A 19,961-nucleotide genomic window follows, 5' to 3' on the forward strand; every position below is an offset into this window, starting at 1 on the left:
CTTAGCGAAAACTATGAATGAACCAGCTTTCTTAATATCGTTAGATGCAGAGAAAGCATTTGATAGAGTGGAGTGGAAATTTATGTATCAAGCTTTAAAATGGTTTGGAATAGGTCCCTTTTTTATTAAAATGATTCAAACATTGTATAGCTCTCCTGGAGCAAGATTAAATATAAATAATAACATTTCAGAAAGATTTAACTTGTTACGGGGGGTTAGACAAGGTTGTCCTTTATCTCCCTTACTTTTTGATATTGTTCTTGAACCCTTATTAATTGCAATAAATCAAACTAAGGGAATAAAGGGGATCACATTTTCAAATTGGGAATATAAATTATCTGCATATGCAGATGATATTCTTTTATATTTGAGGAAACCGGAAGATACCATTCCATGTTTATTAAATTTATTAGATAAATTTGGTAAATTTTCTGGATACAAAATAAATTGGGAAAAATCTGAAGTTCTTCCAATTAATGTCCATTGTACCAAAGGATTATTTGATTCATATTCATTCCAATGGAAAGAGGAAGGAATAAAATATTTAGGAATTGTTATTAAAAATACAATTGATGATACAGTAACAGAAAATGAAAAAATTTTATTAAAAAAAATAACAGAAATGTGCGAGCAATGGAATCCTTTACATCTTTCATGGTGGGGAAGAGTTCAAACAATAAAAATGATGATCTTACCTGTGGTTTGTTATCAAATGAGTATGATTCCGATATTTTTTCAGGGGTCATTTTATAAAAAATTAAATAGAATACTTACAAAATTTGTTTGGTTTGGGAAAAGGCCAAGAATCGCTTTAGCAACATTAAAAAAAACAATTAGAGAGGGAGGGGTAAATTTTCCAAATTTTTATAGGTATCATCAAGCCTATATTTTAAGACAGGGTATGTATTGGATCCTCCCAGACCTCATGGAGAATGTACCAGACTGGTTATATTTAGAATGGCGACTCCTGTTTCCATTATATCCGGAACATCTTATAAGTATAACAATGCCCAAGAGATATAAAGATCACAGAATTTTATTAGATACATGGAAAACATTAAGATTTATTAGTAATATTACAACAGATCCAATAACTAAATCGTTAAATCAATCCATTTGGGTAAACTCCAGGATCAAAATTGGTGGATTCAAAATAATATGGAAGCAATGGATAATTGCAGGTATACGGTCTTTAAATGATGTTATAGTAAATGGATCCATGCTTAGTTTTTCACAATTGCAACAGAAATTTGGATTGAACATAACACAATATTTTAAATGGATGCAATTGAAGCAAGCCATCCAGGAAGGGTTCCCTGAATGGAAAAATCTTAATACTCAATATAGTTTGCAAATCCTTTGCTTTCAGGCAGATTTTTTGGGACACCAAGCCGCAAAATGGTATAAATTATTATATGGATTTTTAAATAAAAAAAAAAGAACAGGACTTAGGGACATTTGGAGTATTGAGATAGGACAGACAATTTCTGCAACTCAATGGCAAAAATTTTGGTCCTGGAGAATACATACTACAATGTCAGCATCTATGAGTCAAACATGGTTATTTTTATTACATAGAGTTTTATGGACCCTTACTCGGTTACAAAAAATAGATAGTTCTAAATCTAATAGATGCTGGCATTGTAAGGTAGAAATTGGGACATTAGATCATTTAATCTATTTTTGTCCCTGTATAAATGCCTTTTGGAAAACAATTTGGCCCCAAATTAATATATTATTAGAAAATCATGTTGGACTTACATATGACACAATTTTATTTGGAACAGCAATGAGAACACAGAGTCCAATATCAGCAAACAATAATAAACTTTTATTGATATTAACAGGGGTCGCCATACAACAAATTACTCAAAACTGGAAAGATCATACAAAATTAAATTTCACTTTTTGGTGGAATTCTATTTGCCATATATATAAGATGGAAAAAGCAATAGCGTTACAACATGGTTATATTAAAAAATTTAATAAAATCTGGGGACCATTGGCTCTTTTTTCTAAAGATCAGATATCATAGCACAAGGATAGATCATATAATAGGGGTTAGGGTGGGTACAATATTATAATAACAGATGATTTATAATTTATTGCAAAAGGGGTCTTTATATATGTTTGTATTAAAATATATATTGATGGATATTCAAGTGTATATTGAAAATTATATGTATTATATATTTATCACTTGATGTAAGAAATTTAAAATGAATAAAGAACTTTAAAAAAAAAAAATAGTTTATATCCGCAGGACCGTGAAGTTCTATGCGGTTTACAATAATTAAAAGATGGTACAACTTGAGTGGAATAAACAGAGTTAAGAGCTAATGATATAGAGGTTTCTCTTTTCTTTATTGGGATGATACCGCTTTTCTGTACAAGTGATTATTGCTTGGTTTGTATTTGAAAATGTTAAAAAAAAAACCACCAAGATACTATCCAGAGCTTGACTATTCATTTGATTTGAGTGGCTATATGAAGTTCAAATGAATAGTCTAGCCTAGGATAACAGAACAGATGGACATGGCCCACTGTGAAACTGTTCACCCTTCCTTGTGTAGGCAGAGAGGAAAGAGAAAGCAAGCTGAGAAGGTATCATGATGGGGAGGGGGCTTGCTGGAGCAAGGTGGCAGGGTGTGACCTAAAGAAGGAGCAAACTGGATTATGTGGTAGTGAAGGGGAGAAGGGAGAGAAAAATGTAAGATGGAAATATGTGTCTGGGAGTGTAGAGAGAAGGATAAACCTTGGGTCATCCAGGATTGAGGGGATATTGCTGGGAGGTAAAGAACTGGGAGGGGAAGGGGGCAGAGAAGGCTCAGGTTAGGAAAAGAACTGTGCTTGGAGGGAGAGAGAGTGAGCTGAGGAGAGTGAGCTCCATCGGCTTAAGAAGTGAAAAGACAGGGCAGAGTATCAGGCCTTCTGATGAAATCCAGCACAAAAATGATAAAATGTGTAGTTTCCAAAATTATTGTAGAGCTTACATATTTTTGCATAGAATTCCTCCAAGAATACAGCTCATCATTTCCTAGACTAATGGCTACAGTCAAAAACAATTGATATACATTTTTAGCCCCTTTTACAATATATTTGCCACGATCAAAATTCCATCTAAAGAAACACTTACTTTCTCCACTGAGATCAACGGAGAGAATAGCTCTTGGAAACTGGTATGATGTGTTTTTCATTGTAAACATGTTTCGCAGCATCAAGGAGCTGCCAGAGGATTTTGTCACAGGAGATGTACATCTCTCCAAGAATTCTAATGAACTATCCTCAAAATCTGAATATTCTAAAATAAAACAGAACACAAAACAGTTATTAAATGACAAGAAAACAAATATGTGGATTTTTGATAGAATAACATTTACTACTACTACTATTTATTATTTCTATAGCTGTACACAGATGTACATTAAACATGCAAGAGACATGTAGTTTCCTCCTCTACTAACCTGTCTCAAGAATATCTTTTGCTGAAATTGTTTTCTTCACATCATTTAGAAACACAAGAAATGTTTAAACAACAAAAAAAAATCCCTCTTACACTATGGTAAATTCATATAAAAGTTAAAAAAATTGTATAAATTGTATAAAATTGTATACTTTAATCCAGAACTTCAGCTTAAAAGAGTTGCAACATGGGAGTAAAATACTGTGGATGCCATGTTAGTTCTCCCTTCACTGAGATATAGTGAGGTAGATACCAAGCTGTGTTATGGGGGTAACCTGTGATATTCACTCCTTAACATGTATTAGAAAGCTCTAATGCAAGGATTATTAGGTTACCCGAGGTACATAATAATGAGATGCAAAGCACCTTATTACCATGCAAAACAGCGAACCATACTCAAAACACCTGGAAAAACCACTCAGGAGTACCTCAAGGTTCACCGCTGTCACCTACTCTATTCAACATCTACATATCATCCCTAGGTCCCTTCCTAAAAAAGCTAAACCTAATCCACTACATATATGCAGATGACATTTCCATTTTAATCCCAGTAAACAGCATAACGAAAGAGACCTCAGAATACATTTCTCAAATTATGACAAAAATAGAACAATGGACAATAAACTTCAAGCTGAAACTAAACACAGAAAAAACAAAAATCTTCCTTGCAAGCCCAATAAACAAAATTACCAATACGTTACATATAAAAGATCATGCGTACCCGATACGCCTAGAAGTCGCAAGATTGTGGCGGTATAGAAGAATAATTATTATTATTATTATTACTAAAATAAAAATATTGGGAGTCACACTAGACACACACCTGACAATGGTGGAACACACGAACATAGTAGTAAAAAAAATGTTTCCTGACACTGTGGAAATTAAGGTCCATCAAAAAATATTTCGATCCTCTATCATTTAGACTACTAGTGCAATCACTAGTGCTTTCAACGCTGGATTACTGCAATATTGTTTATATGGGTTTACCCAAAAAAAACGTAAGGAAACTCAGGATTGTCCAAAACACAGCGGTCCGCTTGATATTTGGATTGAAAAAGAGCGACCATATTAGCCCCTACTACAGACTGCTTCACTGGCTGCCAATGGAGGCACGAATAATTTTCAAGTTCTCTTGCATATGTTTCAAGCTGGTATGGGGACTAGCTCCTACATACCTGCTTCCTCACTTCACTCTATACCAGTGTTTTTCAACCTTTTTTGGGCAAAGGCACACTTGTTTCATGAAAAAAATCACGAGGCACACCACCATTAGAAAATGTTAAAAAATTTAACTCTGTGCCTATATTGACTATATATAAAGTAATTCTCTTGAATAGGAATCAAATAAACACAAAGAAAGTATTTTATAATTACTTTATTATGAAATATTAAGTAAACAGAATAGTGAAAAATTATAAAATACTTTATTCAGTGCGAAACCTGGGCCTGTTTGGCTGAACACAAAGCTGATATTCTGGCTGGAATCGAAGAAAGACACACACGTAGCTCTTCGTCAACAGCTCTCAGTCTCTCTATTTGGTTTTTATAGCATACAAAAATAGACAAATATACCCTCCATCCTTTTTATTAAACCACAATAGCAGTTTTTAGCGCAGGGAGCTGCGCTGAATGCCCAGCGCTGCTCTTGACGCTCATAGGCTCCCTGCGCTAAAAACCACTATTGCGGTTTAGTAAAAGGTGACCATATTGTAAAATATAGACAGCAGATATAAATTCAGAACTGTGCATAGTAAGTGAAGGGAAGTTTTCATCTCTGGGAATTTACCCAGTTAACTATTAAGTTATTTGGGCAAATTCCTTTGAAAACTGTGGTAATACTGCCTCCACTTTGCTAAATTTAAAATAAAATCATTTTTCCTACCTTGTCTGGTGATTTCTGGTTGCACTTTCTTCTTCTGACTGTGCATCCAATCTTTCTTCCCTTCTATCAGCCTGTATGCTTTCTCTCCTCCACACCTCAATCCCTCCCCCAACTTTTTCATCCTCTCTCCCTGATCTTTCTTTCTTTTTTTCTGTTTCTCTTCTTTCCTTCTGTTTCCCTGCCTGCCCCCTTTCTTTCTTTCTCCCTGCCGTTCCCCAAGCCACTGCCACTGCCGCTGCCATCGGGGAACAGGATCCACCAATGGATAACAGGCCCCAAAGCCGACGCCGACGCATGCTCTCCCTGACGTCAATTCTGCAATCGGAGAGGAAGTTCCGCCCAGCCAGGCAGCGATTGGCTGGCCCGAACTTCCTCTCCAACTGCAGAATTGACGTCGGGGAGAAGAAGACTTATCGGCTCGATAGATTAGATCACCAAGACAAAGTGAGTCCTGGGTGATCGACTCACTTTGCCTTGGCGAGCTACTGGCGCCCCTGCCTCGGGCCCCCTGTCAGCTCTGGGCCCCTGAATGCAGGACTGGTAGTACTGCCCTGATGGCGGCCCTGCGGCACACCAGGCAACATCTCACGGCACACTAGTGTGCCGCGGAACAGCGGTTGAAAAACACTGCTCTATACAATCCTACAAGACAAACCAGAAACAGCAACCTATTTGCATACCCGAGCATTACCGGCTGCAAATACAAAACCTTCCTGGATAGAACCTTTATGTACCAAGCTAACAAACAACAACACTGGTTAGACAACTACATAAATGGAGCAAGACTGACATATAAGGCCTGAACTCGGCAGTTTGGGCCGGAGTGGTCATGGAGCTCTGTCGGCAGTTTATGGATCACAAGCTTCTATGCACAAATGCCCATATCTGTGTACCAATTACACCTGATACATACCATGCTGTTTGGATTTCTTCTTCTTCTTTTTTTTCTTTTTCTGTTTAGCCTTAAAGTGATCTTTGTCCCTTTTGTCCTTCCGTTCTTTATCCTTTTCTTTCTTTTTACCTAAGAGACATTTTCACATTAAAAATGTCATTTCCCTAATAGAATTACATTTATTTACTAAGCAGTTAAAAGTGTTAAATTGTACACAGACCGTGGCTTTCTTTTTTTTTTTTATAATTCTTTATTCATTTTTAAACTTTCAAAAAGTGCACAATATAAGTAATACATAGATTTACTAACATCACTTGATAAATCTATCAAGATCATAACAAAGGTATATATATCTAAACCCTTCTTCCCCCCTCCCTTTCCATACAATTGTTTAATTGAATCAATCTTTGTCATATTTCTTTTTTTACATTTTTTTTTTTTTTTCATTTATATAAACCCTCCCCTTTCTCTTCCAATCATAAATAATGTTAAGAAAATGGTGTTTATTCATTACAAAACAATGTCAATAGCCCCCATATTTCATTAAACCTTTTATAATTTCCATTTTGTATTGCTATTGAACATTCCATTCTATATATGTGACATAGTGAATTCCACCAGAAATTAAAATTAAGTCTTGTGTGATCTTTCCAATTTGTAGTAATATGTTGCATGGCAACTCCTGTCATAATCAATAAAAGTTTGTTATTACTTGCCGATATCTGACTCTTTTTCCTCATAGATATGCCAAATATCACAGTATCATAAGTTAATGCTACAGGATTATCTAATAAAGAATTTATTTGATCCCAGATCGAATTCCAAAAGGCTTATAGGGACAGAAAAATAAAAGATGATCCAAAGTCCCTACTTCAAGCTTACAATGCCAGCATCTATTAGACATTGAACTATTTAATTTTTGTAATCTAACAGGGGTCCAAAATGCTCTATGCAAAAGAAAAAAACAAGTTTGTCTCATAGATGCTGACAGTGTACATCTTATTCTCCAAGACCAAATTTGTGGCCATTGAGATGCCAAAATTTGATGATTAATCTCAATGCTCCAAATATCCCTAAGACCATTTTTAGGTTTTTTATTAACCAATTCACTAATAACTTTATACCACTGTGCGGCCTGGTGACCCAGAAAATCTGCCTGGAAGCATAAAAATTCCATGCTGTATTGAAAATTTAAAGTTTTCCATTCAGGGAACCCTGCCTGAATGGCCTGCTTCAATTGCAACCATTTATAAAATTGTGATTTATTCAGTCCAAATTTATTTTGCAATTGTGTAAACTCAAGCATTTTTCCATTTGAAATAACATCATTTAAAGTTCGTATTCCTGCATTTAACCAATGCCTCCAGACAATCTTAGTTCCGCCAATCTGAATCTTGGAGTTTAGCCATATAGATTGATTTGTCGATTTACTAATAGGAATTTCAGTTAAATTACTTACATATATTAGAGTTTTCCATGTATCTAATAAAAGTTTATTTTCTTTATACAATCTGGGCATCTTGATACTGAGAATGTGACAAAGATGTAAAGGAGACAGGAGTCGCCATTCCAAGTATAACCAATCTGGAGTGTATTCAATGAGATCTGGGAGGACCCAATACATACCTTGACGTAAAATATAGGCCTGATGATACCTATAGAAATTTGGGAAATTTACCCCACCCTCCTTAATTGATTTCTGTAAAGATACCAAAGCAATTCTAGGTGTTTTGCCAAGCCAAACAAACTTAATAATTATTGCATTCAATTTTTTATAAAAAGAGTTCTGAAAAAATACCGTGGCTTTCAATACAATGATTTTACAGTTCTTTGGCACTGGGTGACTAGAAGCCAAAATTGATTACTAATTCAATTAGCACAGCACATAGGTAAGTACTGAGTTAAACAACAACAACAACAACAACTTTTGAAACCATGCATGACTATTGGTGAGATCATTTCTTTTGACTGGCTAATGTCCTATACTCTTGGGCTTCCAACTCAGACATGACCCATTTGAAACCCTTGTGTCAGCTAGGATGACTTAGGATATGTCAGGGATCACATGTAAAATCATCATGTACTTTCACACAATTATCTGGGTATTTCTTCTTTATTTTATTTCATGACAGAAAGTTCCAAAATGAGGTCACAACTGTTAAAATATATGGGAAAATTAGGTTCTTACCCTGATAATCTTCTTTCTAGTAGAAAGAATATAAGTCCTAAACTAATGGGTTCCTTTTCCAAACCTACAAGAGAATGCAGAAGGCATCATCTATTTTTCAGTTCTGTCTCCCCGTATCACAGGGCAGTGCCCCATCTTCTCAGTTCATACCAAAGCAGTTCATAACCACTGAAAGAGGAGAAATGACAAGAAAGGGTACGGGGACTCACTGCTCACTTACTTTTGAACTGCTCTGCAACCAAACACAAATAATTAATAAATGTAACATAGTATAAATAAGGTGGAGTGAAAAACAAACACCTTCCTGAGTACAACCAGCACAGACATTTGTTCTGCTCTGAAATCTTTGACCAGAGCAATCATATATAGGATAGAAATTCTAGCTTCTTTAAGATACCAGCATCACATCTGTTGTCTGCAACAAGACAAGTTCTTGGAGATACCTCCAAGTCTGAGACTGGAACTCATGTGCTTTCTACTGGGAAGAAGATTATCAAGGTAAGAACCTAATCTTTCCTTCCACTGCAAAAGCACATGACTCCTAAACTAGTGGGACATACTAGAGCAGTCCCTTGCATCTAGAGTGGGACCGATAAGCCTGTTGCTAGCACTGAGAACCCAAATGAGTAGCCACTTTGTGCTTCTATGTCCACTCAGTAAAACTTAGTAAAAGTATGAAGAATGGACCAAGTAGCTGCCCTACAAATTTTCTCAAGCAGAACAGCCCTGGACTCCGTGCATGAAGAAGCTACACCTGGTAGTATGAGCTTTCAATGTCATTGGTGATTGCTTGCCAGAAGTAATATAAGCTGAATCAATTGCTACCTTGATCACTCGAGATCGAGGCCTTTGAGGCTGGCTGGCTGACCTCGTTGGATAGGATTAGTCAAGACAAAAAGGTGATCTGATAAATGAAATTAATTTGTGACCTCAAGATAACAGATAAGAACTCTCCTGACATCCAGTAGTGCCAACACTTTATCCTTTTTGGCAATCCAGACTCCTGGAATGCCGGCAGTCTGACTTCCTGTTCACTTGAAATGCCAAGACCACCTTTGGAAAAAACGAAGGTACCATATGCAGAGACACTCCCGTCTCTGTATTCTGAGGTACAGCTCTCTGCAGGATGAGGCATGAAGCTCCAAGACTCTTCTCGCTGAAGTAACTGCTACCAGGAAAACCATCTTGAAGGTAAGATCCATCAAAGATCCCTCCTGTAGTGGATCGTATGGTGCTCTACCAAGAGCCTTCAACACAATGTTCAGATTCCACGTAGAGAACGGCTGTTGTATGGAAGGATGCAGCTGCAATCACCATTGAGATTGAGTCATGTGTTAAGTATCAAAATGCCCAAGTTATACAAAGACAATAGAATACTAGTTGATACATGGAAAACATTAAAATGTGTGAATAATTTAACACCTATTCCAATTAATAAATCAACTTATCAAACCATATGGCTGAACTCCAAGATTCAAATTGGTGGATTTAAAGTCATCTGGAAATATTGGATGAAGGCGGGTATACGTACTCGGATAATGTTATTTCTGATGATAAGCTGCTTGAATTTTCACAATTGCAACACAAATTTGGTCTTAATAAATTACAAAATTATAGATGGTTGCAGTTGAAGCAGATCTTGTTTGCTTAATCACAGCTCTAAATTAAATGGCTGGGAAGATGGACGTTCGGTAACCACAGTTGTTTTAACGTGCAGTGCTCTGGTGTGCTAAAACTTGTGTGAAATATCAATTATATCTCCATATTGTATCACCATATTATAATCCCTGGCCCCAGTTGAAGCAGGCCATTCAGGTAGGGTTCCCTGAATGGAAAAATCTTAGTAGTCAGTATAGTTTGCCGTTCTTATGTTTTCAGGTGGACTTCCTGGGACATTAGGCCGCCCAGTAGTATAAATTAATATCTGGATTTTTAAATAAGAAATCGAAAACAGGTCTAAGAGACATTTGGAGCATTGAGATTAAGCACCAAATTATTGCGTCTCAATGGCCATGAATTTGGGTTTGGAGGATGAGATGTACAGTTTTTTTCTTTTGCATAGAGCTTTTAGGAACCCCAGTTTGTTTACAGAAGTTAGATAGCTCTAAATCTAATAGATGCTGGCACTGTCATCTTAAAGCTGAAACATTAGATCATTTATTATTCTATTGTCCATTGATTCTTTCTTTTTGGAAGTTAATTTGGGGGCAAATAAATAATTTGCTGGAAAATCCGGTTGCATTAACTTATGATATTGTGTTATTTGGCACATCAATGAGGGCCAAGAGCCAATTATCTTCAAACAATAACAAGCTATTACTCATCATGACAGGGGTTGCCATAAAACAGATCATGAGAAATTGGAAAAATTGGGGGATAGATTGAATTATAGCTTTTGGTGGAACTCCCTATATCATATATTTAAATGGAAAGAGTAATTGCCATGCAGTAGGGGAATTTTAGGAAATCTGAAGAGAGAGCTTAAACACACACGTCCACTCAGATCGCCATCTTGTCTGTCCTCATAGATAACGCCTTTTAACGAGGGGAAAGATAGTTTAAGTTATTGGGTGAATGACAATAATTGATAATTGTTAATTATTAATATATGGGTGGGAGGGATGGGATTCTTTTATATTTATATATTTGGAGGATTACAAATAAGATTGTCAAGTGATTAATTAATATATTTCTGAGTGATTATTGTACACTTGTTGTAATTTCTGAAAATGAATAAAGATTTTTTTTAAAAAAAGTTATTGGGTGGATATGGTACTGTCAGGGCTCATAGAATTCCAAGATAGTGGAATTAGGGGGGGAAGAATGTCATGTAGGATCTTGAATGTGGTGAGACCCGGAAACCTGCTACAATCGAGTATCTTAGGCATCCAACAATTTAATAACAGAATGTAAGAGCGTACAAGGATATAGAGACTTTTACAAGGGAGTTGTACAAAGTCCATGTATGGATAGTGGAAGTTGTTTTGATCTATAATTTTATGATATTTATAGCAAACATTCAGGAATGTGGTGTCACAAGCTGAACCATTTAAGATATATGTTCCATTCTGCGCAGAAAAACAGTTAGGGCTCTTCAGCTTGGAAAAGAGACGACTGAGGGGAGATATGATTGAAGTCTAAAAAACCCTGAGTGGAGTAGAACAGGTACAAGTGGATCGATTTTTCACTCCGTCAAAAATTACAAAGACTAGGGGAACTCGAAGAAGTTACAGGGAAATACTTTTAAAACCAATTAGAGGAAATTTTTTTTCACTCAGAGAATAGTTAAACTCTGGAACGCGTTTGCCAGCGGATGTGGTAAGAGCAGATAGTGTAGCTGGTTTTAAGAAAGGTTTGGACAAATTCCTGGAGGAAAAATTCCATAGTCTGTTATTGAGAAAGACATGGGGGAAGCCACTACTTGCCCTGGATCGGCAGCACGGAATATTGCTACTCCTTGGGTTTTAGCCAGGTACTAGTGTCCTGGATTGGCCACCGTGAGAATGGGCTACTGGGCTTAACTGACCATTGGTCTGACCCAGTAAGGCTATTCTTAAATGATGACTGCAAGGCCCATTTTCTTTCCTAGTCCAGTGTCACAGCCCATACTCAGTCTCTGACTTTATCCTTGCTTCTCTGCCTCTAGGAATACTCTTCACTTGTCAATACTATTGGCCATTCACCAGAACCACCACCATTTTTGTGAGAAAACACATGTTTACATTACTTCCAACTCTCTCTAGCTTAATATGAGTTTTTGCTCTAAATCTACTTTGTTCCTAAGACAGTTACTTTTGTTTCAATATCTAATTTATTTGTGCTTATTTTTCTCCACCTAGGAGTGTAGATGGATATGTGTACTAAAAATGTTTTAAATAAATATGCTTATTTCACCAAATATTACTTGCGTTATTTCAACTTTGATATTTCTGAATGTTTGCTGCATTTCCTCTTTCTTCATGGTTTATTTAAGTCCATATATCGTGCCATAAAAGCACAGTTTTTGAAAGCAAAAATAGCATTAAAAATGTTGTGGGGTTGTTTTTTTTTTAAATATACAAGCAAAATCATGTAATTGATACAGGCATTCAGGAAGTCTTTCAAGTGCTTCTACTATCTGTTTTTCAGCATATTCAGAAAAAAAAAACCCAACATGAGAAGTTTGCATAAACAGTGGTACCTCGGTTTATGAGTGCACCGGTTTGCGAGTGTTTTGCAAGACGAGCAAAACATTTGCAAAATCGGCGCCTCGGAAACCGAGCGCGCCTCGATTTATGAGTGCCCCCCCCCCCGCGAACCGGCACCCTCCCCCCCGCGAACCGGCACCCCCCCGCCGCGACCTGAGGTCCCCCAACCCACCCGAACCCTCTTCTTACTTTAGTGTAGCCTCCGCACCGGCACCGGCACCAGCATGTCCTGTGCGTTGGTGCCGGTGCCCGAAGATCTACCTCCTGTGCTGGGCCTTGAGCACGTTCTAGGGCCCATGCCATCCTGGACCTGGTACTTACGAACGGGGAAAGCGTCTCGGAGGTCTCGGTGGGAGAGACGCTAGCCACCAGTGACCATAACATGGTATGGTTTAACCTTAAGAAAGGCTTCCCTAGATCACAAACAAAAACAAGGGTACTCAATTTCCCGGGCGCTGACTTCGCATGCATGGGAGATTTCGTCTATCAGACGATGCAGGTTCAAGAAGTAACTAATAATGTGGAAGCTATGTGGTCAACCTTGAAATCGATCCTTCATGAGGCAACTATCCGCTACATAAAATCGGTAACCAAACAACATAGAAAAAAGAAACCCCAATGGTTCACAGATGAGGTATCGTACCTCGTCAAGGAAAAGAAAAGAGCATTTCTCTCATACAAACGCACGAGGGAAAAAGAAGCAAACATTGAATACAGGAAAAAGTCTGCAGCGGTCAAAACAGCAGTCAGGGAGGCCAAAATTCGTATGGAAGAAACTCTAGCGAAGAACATTAAGAAAGGGGACAAATCCTTCTTCAGATACATTAACAACAGGAAAAAGAACGCAAACGGGATAGTACGCCTTAGAACAGCAGACGGGAATTATGTAGAAACAGATTCCGATAAAGCCAAACTACTGAATGATTACTTCTGTTCAGTCTTTACCTGCGAGGCACCAGGGCACGGGCCTCGGCTAGAAGCAAAGCAAAGCATGGAAGACCCATTTCAGGAGTTTGAGTTCACACCAGCTGATGTTTACAGAGAACTGTCAAGACTCAAGGTGAACAAAGCCATGGGACCGGACAATTTGCACCCAAGAGTGCTAAGAGAGTTATGTGATGTTTTGGCGGAACCGTTAGCAATACTCTTCAATCTCTCCCTAAGTACGGGGAGAGTCCCCCTGGACTGGAAAACTGCCAACGTTGTTCCTCTGCACAAAAAGGGTTGCAGAGCGGAGGCCGCGAATTACAGACCAGTGAGTCTCACATCAATAGTGTGTAAACTCATGGAAACTCTACTTAAAGGGAAATTAGACACGATATTGGATGAGGGGAATCTGAGGGATCCCTGTCAACATGGATTCACTAGGGGCAGGTCATGCCAGTCCAATCTCACCAGCTTCTTTGATTGGGTGACAGGAAAGCTAGACTCGGGAGATTCTCTGGACATAGTATACTTGGATTTCAGTAAGGCTTTTGACAGTGTCCCACACCGTAGACTATTAAACAAGATGAAATTGATGGGGTTAGGTGAGAAACTAACTGCATGGGTCAACGATTGGCTGAGTGGAAGACTTCAGAAAGTGGTGGTCAATGGCACCCTGAGACATCGGAAGTGACTAGCGGAGTGCCGCAGGGCTCAGTGCTGGGACCATCTCTTTTCAACATATTCATAGGGGACTTGACCCGAGGGCTTCAAGGTAAAGTAGCGCTGTTCACAGACGACGCCAAACTGTGTAATATAGTGGGTGGAAGCAATCTCACGGATGGTATGACGCAGGATCTGATCAAGTTGGAAAACTGGTCCTCAACATGGCAGCTGGGCTTCAACGCTAAGAAGTGTAAGGTCATGCATCTCGGCAGCAGAAATCCATGCAGAACATACACCCTGAATGGAGAAACACTAGCTAGGACTTCAGAAGAACGGGACTTGGGAGTGATCATCAGTGCAGACATGAAGGCTGCCAAACAAGTGGAGAAGGCCTCATCCAAGGCAAGGCAAATGATGGGATGGATCAATAGAAGCTTCGTCAGCTGCAAACCTGAAGTCATAATGCCACTGTATAGAACCATGGTGAGGCCTCATCTGTAGTACTGTGTGCAATTCTGGAGGCCACATTACTGTAAAGATGTGCTTCGAGCTGAGTCGGTCCAGTGAATGGCCACTAGGAAGGTCTCCAGACTCAAGGGTCTCTCATACGAGGAAAGACTGGGCAAATTGCAGCTCTACTCTCTAGAGGAGCGCAGAGAAAGGGGTGACATGATTGAGACTTTTAAGTACGTCACAGATCATGTCGAGGTGGAAAACGATATATTCCTTCCCAAGGGGCCCTCAGTCACAAGGGGGCACCCGCTCAAACTCAGAGGAGGAAAATTTAGTGGTGACACCAGGAAATATTTCTTCACAGAAAGAGTGGTTGATCACTGGAACAAACTTCCGGTGCAGGTAATCGAGGCCACAAGCATGCTCAACTTTAAGAATAAATGGGACATCCACGTGGGATCCCTAAGTGGGTCGAGCAGCACTCAGACTTAATGGGGTGGGTCAGTAGAGTGGGCAGACTTGATGGGCTGTAGCCCTTTTCTGCCGCCACCTTTCTATGTTTCTATGAGAACTCTCAGGCCTTGAGCATGCGCACATGCTCAAGGCCCAGCATAGGAGGCAGATCTTCGGGCACCGGCACCAACACACAGGACATGCTGGTGCCGGTGCGGAGGCTACACTAAAGTAAGAAGAGGGTTCGGGTGGGTTGGGGAACCTCAGGTCGCAGCGGGGGTGTGCCCGATGGCGGCGGGGGGTGCCGGATCACGGGGGGAGGGTGCCGGTTCGCGGGAGGGGGCCTTCGGGGGGAGCAATGCCGGTTCTCGTGGGGGGGAGCAGCACTGCTGGCCTCGGGGGGGAGAACCTATCAAAGCGAGTTTCCATTATTTCCTATGGGGAAACTCGCTTTGATAAACGAGCATTTTGGATTACGAGCATGCTCCTGAAACGGATTATGCTCGTAATCCAAGGTACCACTGTAATCTGAACCAACCTAGCTAACGTTGAACATGAGTTTTATTCTACATTTCATGCCCTTGGAAAGGAAGAAAAAAAAAAAAGAGGGAGCAGATGGCAACTACAACAGCAGTTGCAATTTTGATTTTTTATAATGAGAGCCTCTAACTAGATTGCTTTCTTCAGATGGGAGAAAAGCAATATATTTTGCTAATCTGAAGGTCTAGTACAGAGTGGTATTCTCATACATAGTAACATAGTAACATAATAGATGACGGCAGATAAAGACCCGAATGGTAAATCCAGTCTGCCCAACCTGATTCAATTTAAATTTTTTTTTTTATTTTTTTTTTCTTCTTAGCTATTTCTGGGCGAGAATCCAAAGCTTTACCCGGTACTGTGCTTGGGTTCCAACTGCCGAAATCTCTGTTAAGACTTACTCCAGTCCATCTACACCCTCCCAGCCATTGAAGCCCTCCCCTGCCCATCCTCCTCCAAACGGCCATACATAGACGCAGACCGTACAAGTCTGCCCAGTAATTGGCCTAGTTCAATCTTTAATATTATTTTCTGATTCTAAATCTTCTGTGTTCATCCCACGCTTCTTTGAACTCAGTAACAGTTTTACTCTCCACCACCTCTCTCGGGAGCGCATTCCAGGCATCCACCACCCTCTCCGTAAAGTAGAATTTCCTAACATTGCCCCTGAATCTACCACCCCTCAACCTCAAATTATGTCCTCTGGTTTTACCATTTTCCTTTCTCTGGAAAAGATTTTGTTCTACGTTAATACCCTTCAAGTATTTGAACGTCTGAATCATATCTCTCCTTTCCTCTAGGGTATACATATTCAGGGCTTCCAGTCTCTCCTCATACGTCTTCTGGCGCAAGCCTCCTATCATTTTCGTCGCCCTCCTCTGGACCGCCTCAAGTCTTCTTACGTCTTTCGCCAGATACAGTCTCCAAAACTGAACACAATACTCCAAGTGGGGCCTCACCAATGACCTGTACAGGGGCATCAACACCTTCTTCCTTCTACTGACTACGCCTCTCTTTATACAGCCCAGAATCCTTCTGGCAGCAGCCACTGCCTTGTCACACTGTTTTTTCGCCTTTAGATCTTCGGACACTATCACCCAAAGGTCCCTCTCCCCGTCCGTGCATATCAGCTTCTCTCCTCCCAGCATAAACGGTTCCTTCCTATTATTAATCCCCAAATGCATTACTCTGCATTTCTTTGCATTGAATTTTAGTTGCCAGGCATTAGACCATTCCTCTAACTTTTGCAGATCCTTTTTCATATTTTCCACTCCCTCTTCGGTGTCTACTCTGTTACAAATCTTGGTATCATCTGCAAAAAGGCACACTTTTCCTTCTAACCCTTCAGCAATGTCACTTACATACATATTGAACAGGATTGGCCCCAGCACCGAACCCTGAGGGACTCCATTAGCCACCTTTCCTTCCTTCGAGCGACTTCCATTAACCACCACCCTCTGGCGTCTGTCCGACTGCCAGTTTCTGACCCAGTTCACCACTTTGGGTCCTAACTTCAGCCCTTCAAATTTGTTCAACAGCCTCCTATGAGGAACTGTATCAAAGGCTTTGCTGAAATCCAAGTAAATTACATCTAGCATATGTCCTCGATCCAGCTCTCTGGTCACCCAATCAAAAAATTCAATCAGGTTCGTTTGGCACGATTTACCTTTTGTAAAGCCATGTTGCCTCGGATCCTGTAACCCATTAGATTCAAGGAAGTACACTATCTTTTCTTTCAGCAACACTTCCATTATTTTTCCAACAACTGAAGTTAGGCTCACCGGCCTGTAGTTTCCTGCTTCATCCCTGTGACCACTTTTATGAATAGGGACCACATCCGCTCTCCTCCAATCCCCAGGAATCACTCCCGTCTCCAGAGATTTGTTGAACAAGTCTTTAATAGGACTCGCCAGAACCTCTCTGAGCTCCCTTAGTATCCTGGGATGGATCCCGTCTGGTCCCATCGCTTTGTCCACCTTCAGTTTTTCAAGTTGCTCATAAACACCCTCCTCCGTGAACGGCGCAGAATCTACTCCATTTTCTCGTGTAACTTTGCCAGACAATCTCGGTCCTTCTCCAGGATTTTCTTCTGTGAACACAGAACAGAAGTATTTGTTTAGCACATTTGCTTTCTCCTCATCACTCTCCACATATTTGTTCCCAGCATCTTTTAGCCTAGCAATTCCATTTTTTATCTTCCTCCTTTCACTAATATATCTGAAAAAATTTTTATCTCCCTTTTTTACATTTTTAGCCATTTGTTCTTCCGCCTGTGCCTTCGCCAAACGTATCTCTCTCTTGGCTTCTTTCAGTTTCACCCTGTAGTCCTTTCTGCTCTCCTCTTCTTGGGTTTTTTTATATTTCATGAACGCCAACTCTTTCGCCTTTATTTTCTCAGCCACTAGGTTGGAGAACCATATCGGCTTCCTTTTTCTCTTGTTTTTATTGATTTTCTTCACATAAAGGTCCGTAGCCATTTTTATCGCTCCTTTCAGCTTAGACCACTGTCTTTCCACTTCTCTTATGTCCTCCCATCCTAACAGCTCTTTCTTCAGGTACTTTCCCATTGCATTAAAGTCCGTACGTTTGAAATCTAGGACTTTAAGTATCGTGCGGCCGCTCTCCACTTTAGCCGTTATATCAAACCAAACCGTTTGATGATCGCTACTACCCAGGTGAGCACCCACTCGAACATTAGAGATACTCTCTCCATTTGTGAGGACCAGATCCAATATCGCTTTTTCCCTTGTGGGTTCCGTCACCATTTGTCTGAGCAGAGCCTCTTGCAAGGCATCCACAATCTCCCTACTTCTTTCCGATTCCGCAGACGGAACATTCCAGTCCGCATCCGGCAGGTTGAAATCTCCCAACAGCAGAACCTCCTCTTTCCTTCCAAACTTTTGGATATCCACAATCAGATCCTTATCAATTTGCTGCGATTGAGTCGGAGGTCTGTAGACTACACCCACGTAGATAGAAGTTCCATCTTCTCTTTTCAGAGCAATCCATATCGCTTCTTCCTCTCCCCAGGTCCCTTGCATTTCGGTCGCTTGGATATTGATCTTTACATAGAGAGCTACTCCTCCACCTTTATGACCATCTCTGTCCTTCCTAAAAAGATTATATCCCGGTATGTTTGCATCCCATCCATGTGATTCACTGAACCATGTCTCTGTGATAGCAACAATATCTAGATCTGCCTCTAATATCAGGGCTTGCAGATCATGAACTTTGTTGCTTAGACTGCGAGCATTTGTGGTCATCGCTTTCCAGCTATTTTTCAGCGATAATTGGCGGTTTCAAAATAATCTGGAAAGATTGGATGATAGCAGGTATTCGCACTTTAGATGATATAATAAAAAATGGAAAGTTGCTGGAGTTTTCACAATTGCAACATAAATCTGATCTTAAAAAAACACAATATTTTAGATGGTTGCAATTGAAGCAATCCATTCAGGTAGGGTTTCCTGAATGGAAAAATCTTACTAATTATCACAGTTTGGAATTCCTATGTTTCCAGATTAATTCAACAGGTCATGAAGCTGCACAGTGGTATAAATTATTATCCGATTATATAAATAAAAAACCAAAAAATGGTCTTAGAGACATTTGGAGCATTGAGATAAAGCACCAAATTAGTGCATCTCAATGGCCACGACTTTGGTCTTGGAGGTTAAAATGTACGGTGTCAGCATCTATGAGACAAACTTGGTTTTTTCTTTTGCATAGAGCTTTATGGACCCCTACACGTTTACATAGAATTGATAGCTCTAAATCTAATAGATGCTGGCACTGTCATGTTGAAATTGGGACATTAGACCATCTTATATTCTTTTGTCCATTCATTTTAACATTCTGGAAATCAATTTGGCCCCAAATTAATAGGATGCTAGAAAATCCAGTAGCCTTGACATATGATACTATATTATTTGGAACAACAATGAGAGCAAGAAGTCAAATATCATCAAATAATAACAAACTTCTTTTTATTTTAACTGGAATAGCAATACAACAAATCACATTCAATTGGAAAAAACATGACAGATTAAATTACACATTCTGGTGGAATTCTGTATGCCATATATACAAAATGGAGCTCACTATAGCAACACAAAAAGGACATATAAATGAATTTCAAAAAATATGGAAACCATTAACTGAATATTGTAAAGAATGATTAATTTTCCCATATATAGAATTTGATTAGAGAGAAAAATGGATGAGATCATATTTCTAAATACTATATAATATATTAATACTTGATATATAATATGATATATGGAAAGAATAAATTTAAAAATTTAATTCAT

The 19,961-nt window shown here is 39.3% G+C and overlaps 1 protein-coding gene across 3 annotated transcripts in view; it reads right to left on the bottom strand.

The window, feature by feature from the left end:
• The window catches only part of PHF20L1 (PHD finger protein 20 like 1), a 306,054-nt gene that overhangs the window by 57,128 nt on the left and 228,965 nt on the right, over positions 1-19,961 (bottom strand). For all 3 annotated transcript variants that reach the window (XM_033931888.1, XM_033931889.1, XM_033931890.1), the window contains 2 exons: positions 6,262-6,369; positions 3,137-3,301 (listed from right to left, as the gene is read on the bottom strand). In XM_033931888.1, the coding sequence (XP_033787779.1) occupies positions 3,137-3,301; positions 6,262-6,369 (273 nt within the window). The remainder of the gene's footprint in view (positions 1-3,136; positions 3,302-6,261; positions 6,370-19,961) is intronic.

This window comes from Geotrypetes seraphini, chromosome 2 (genome assembly GCF_902459505.1).
Source record: "Geotrypetes seraphini chromosome 2, aGeoSer1.1, whole genome shotgun sequence".
Taxonomy (NCBI): Eukaryota; Metazoa; Chordata; class Amphibia; order Gymnophiona; family Dermophiidae; genus Geotrypetes; species Geotrypetes seraphini.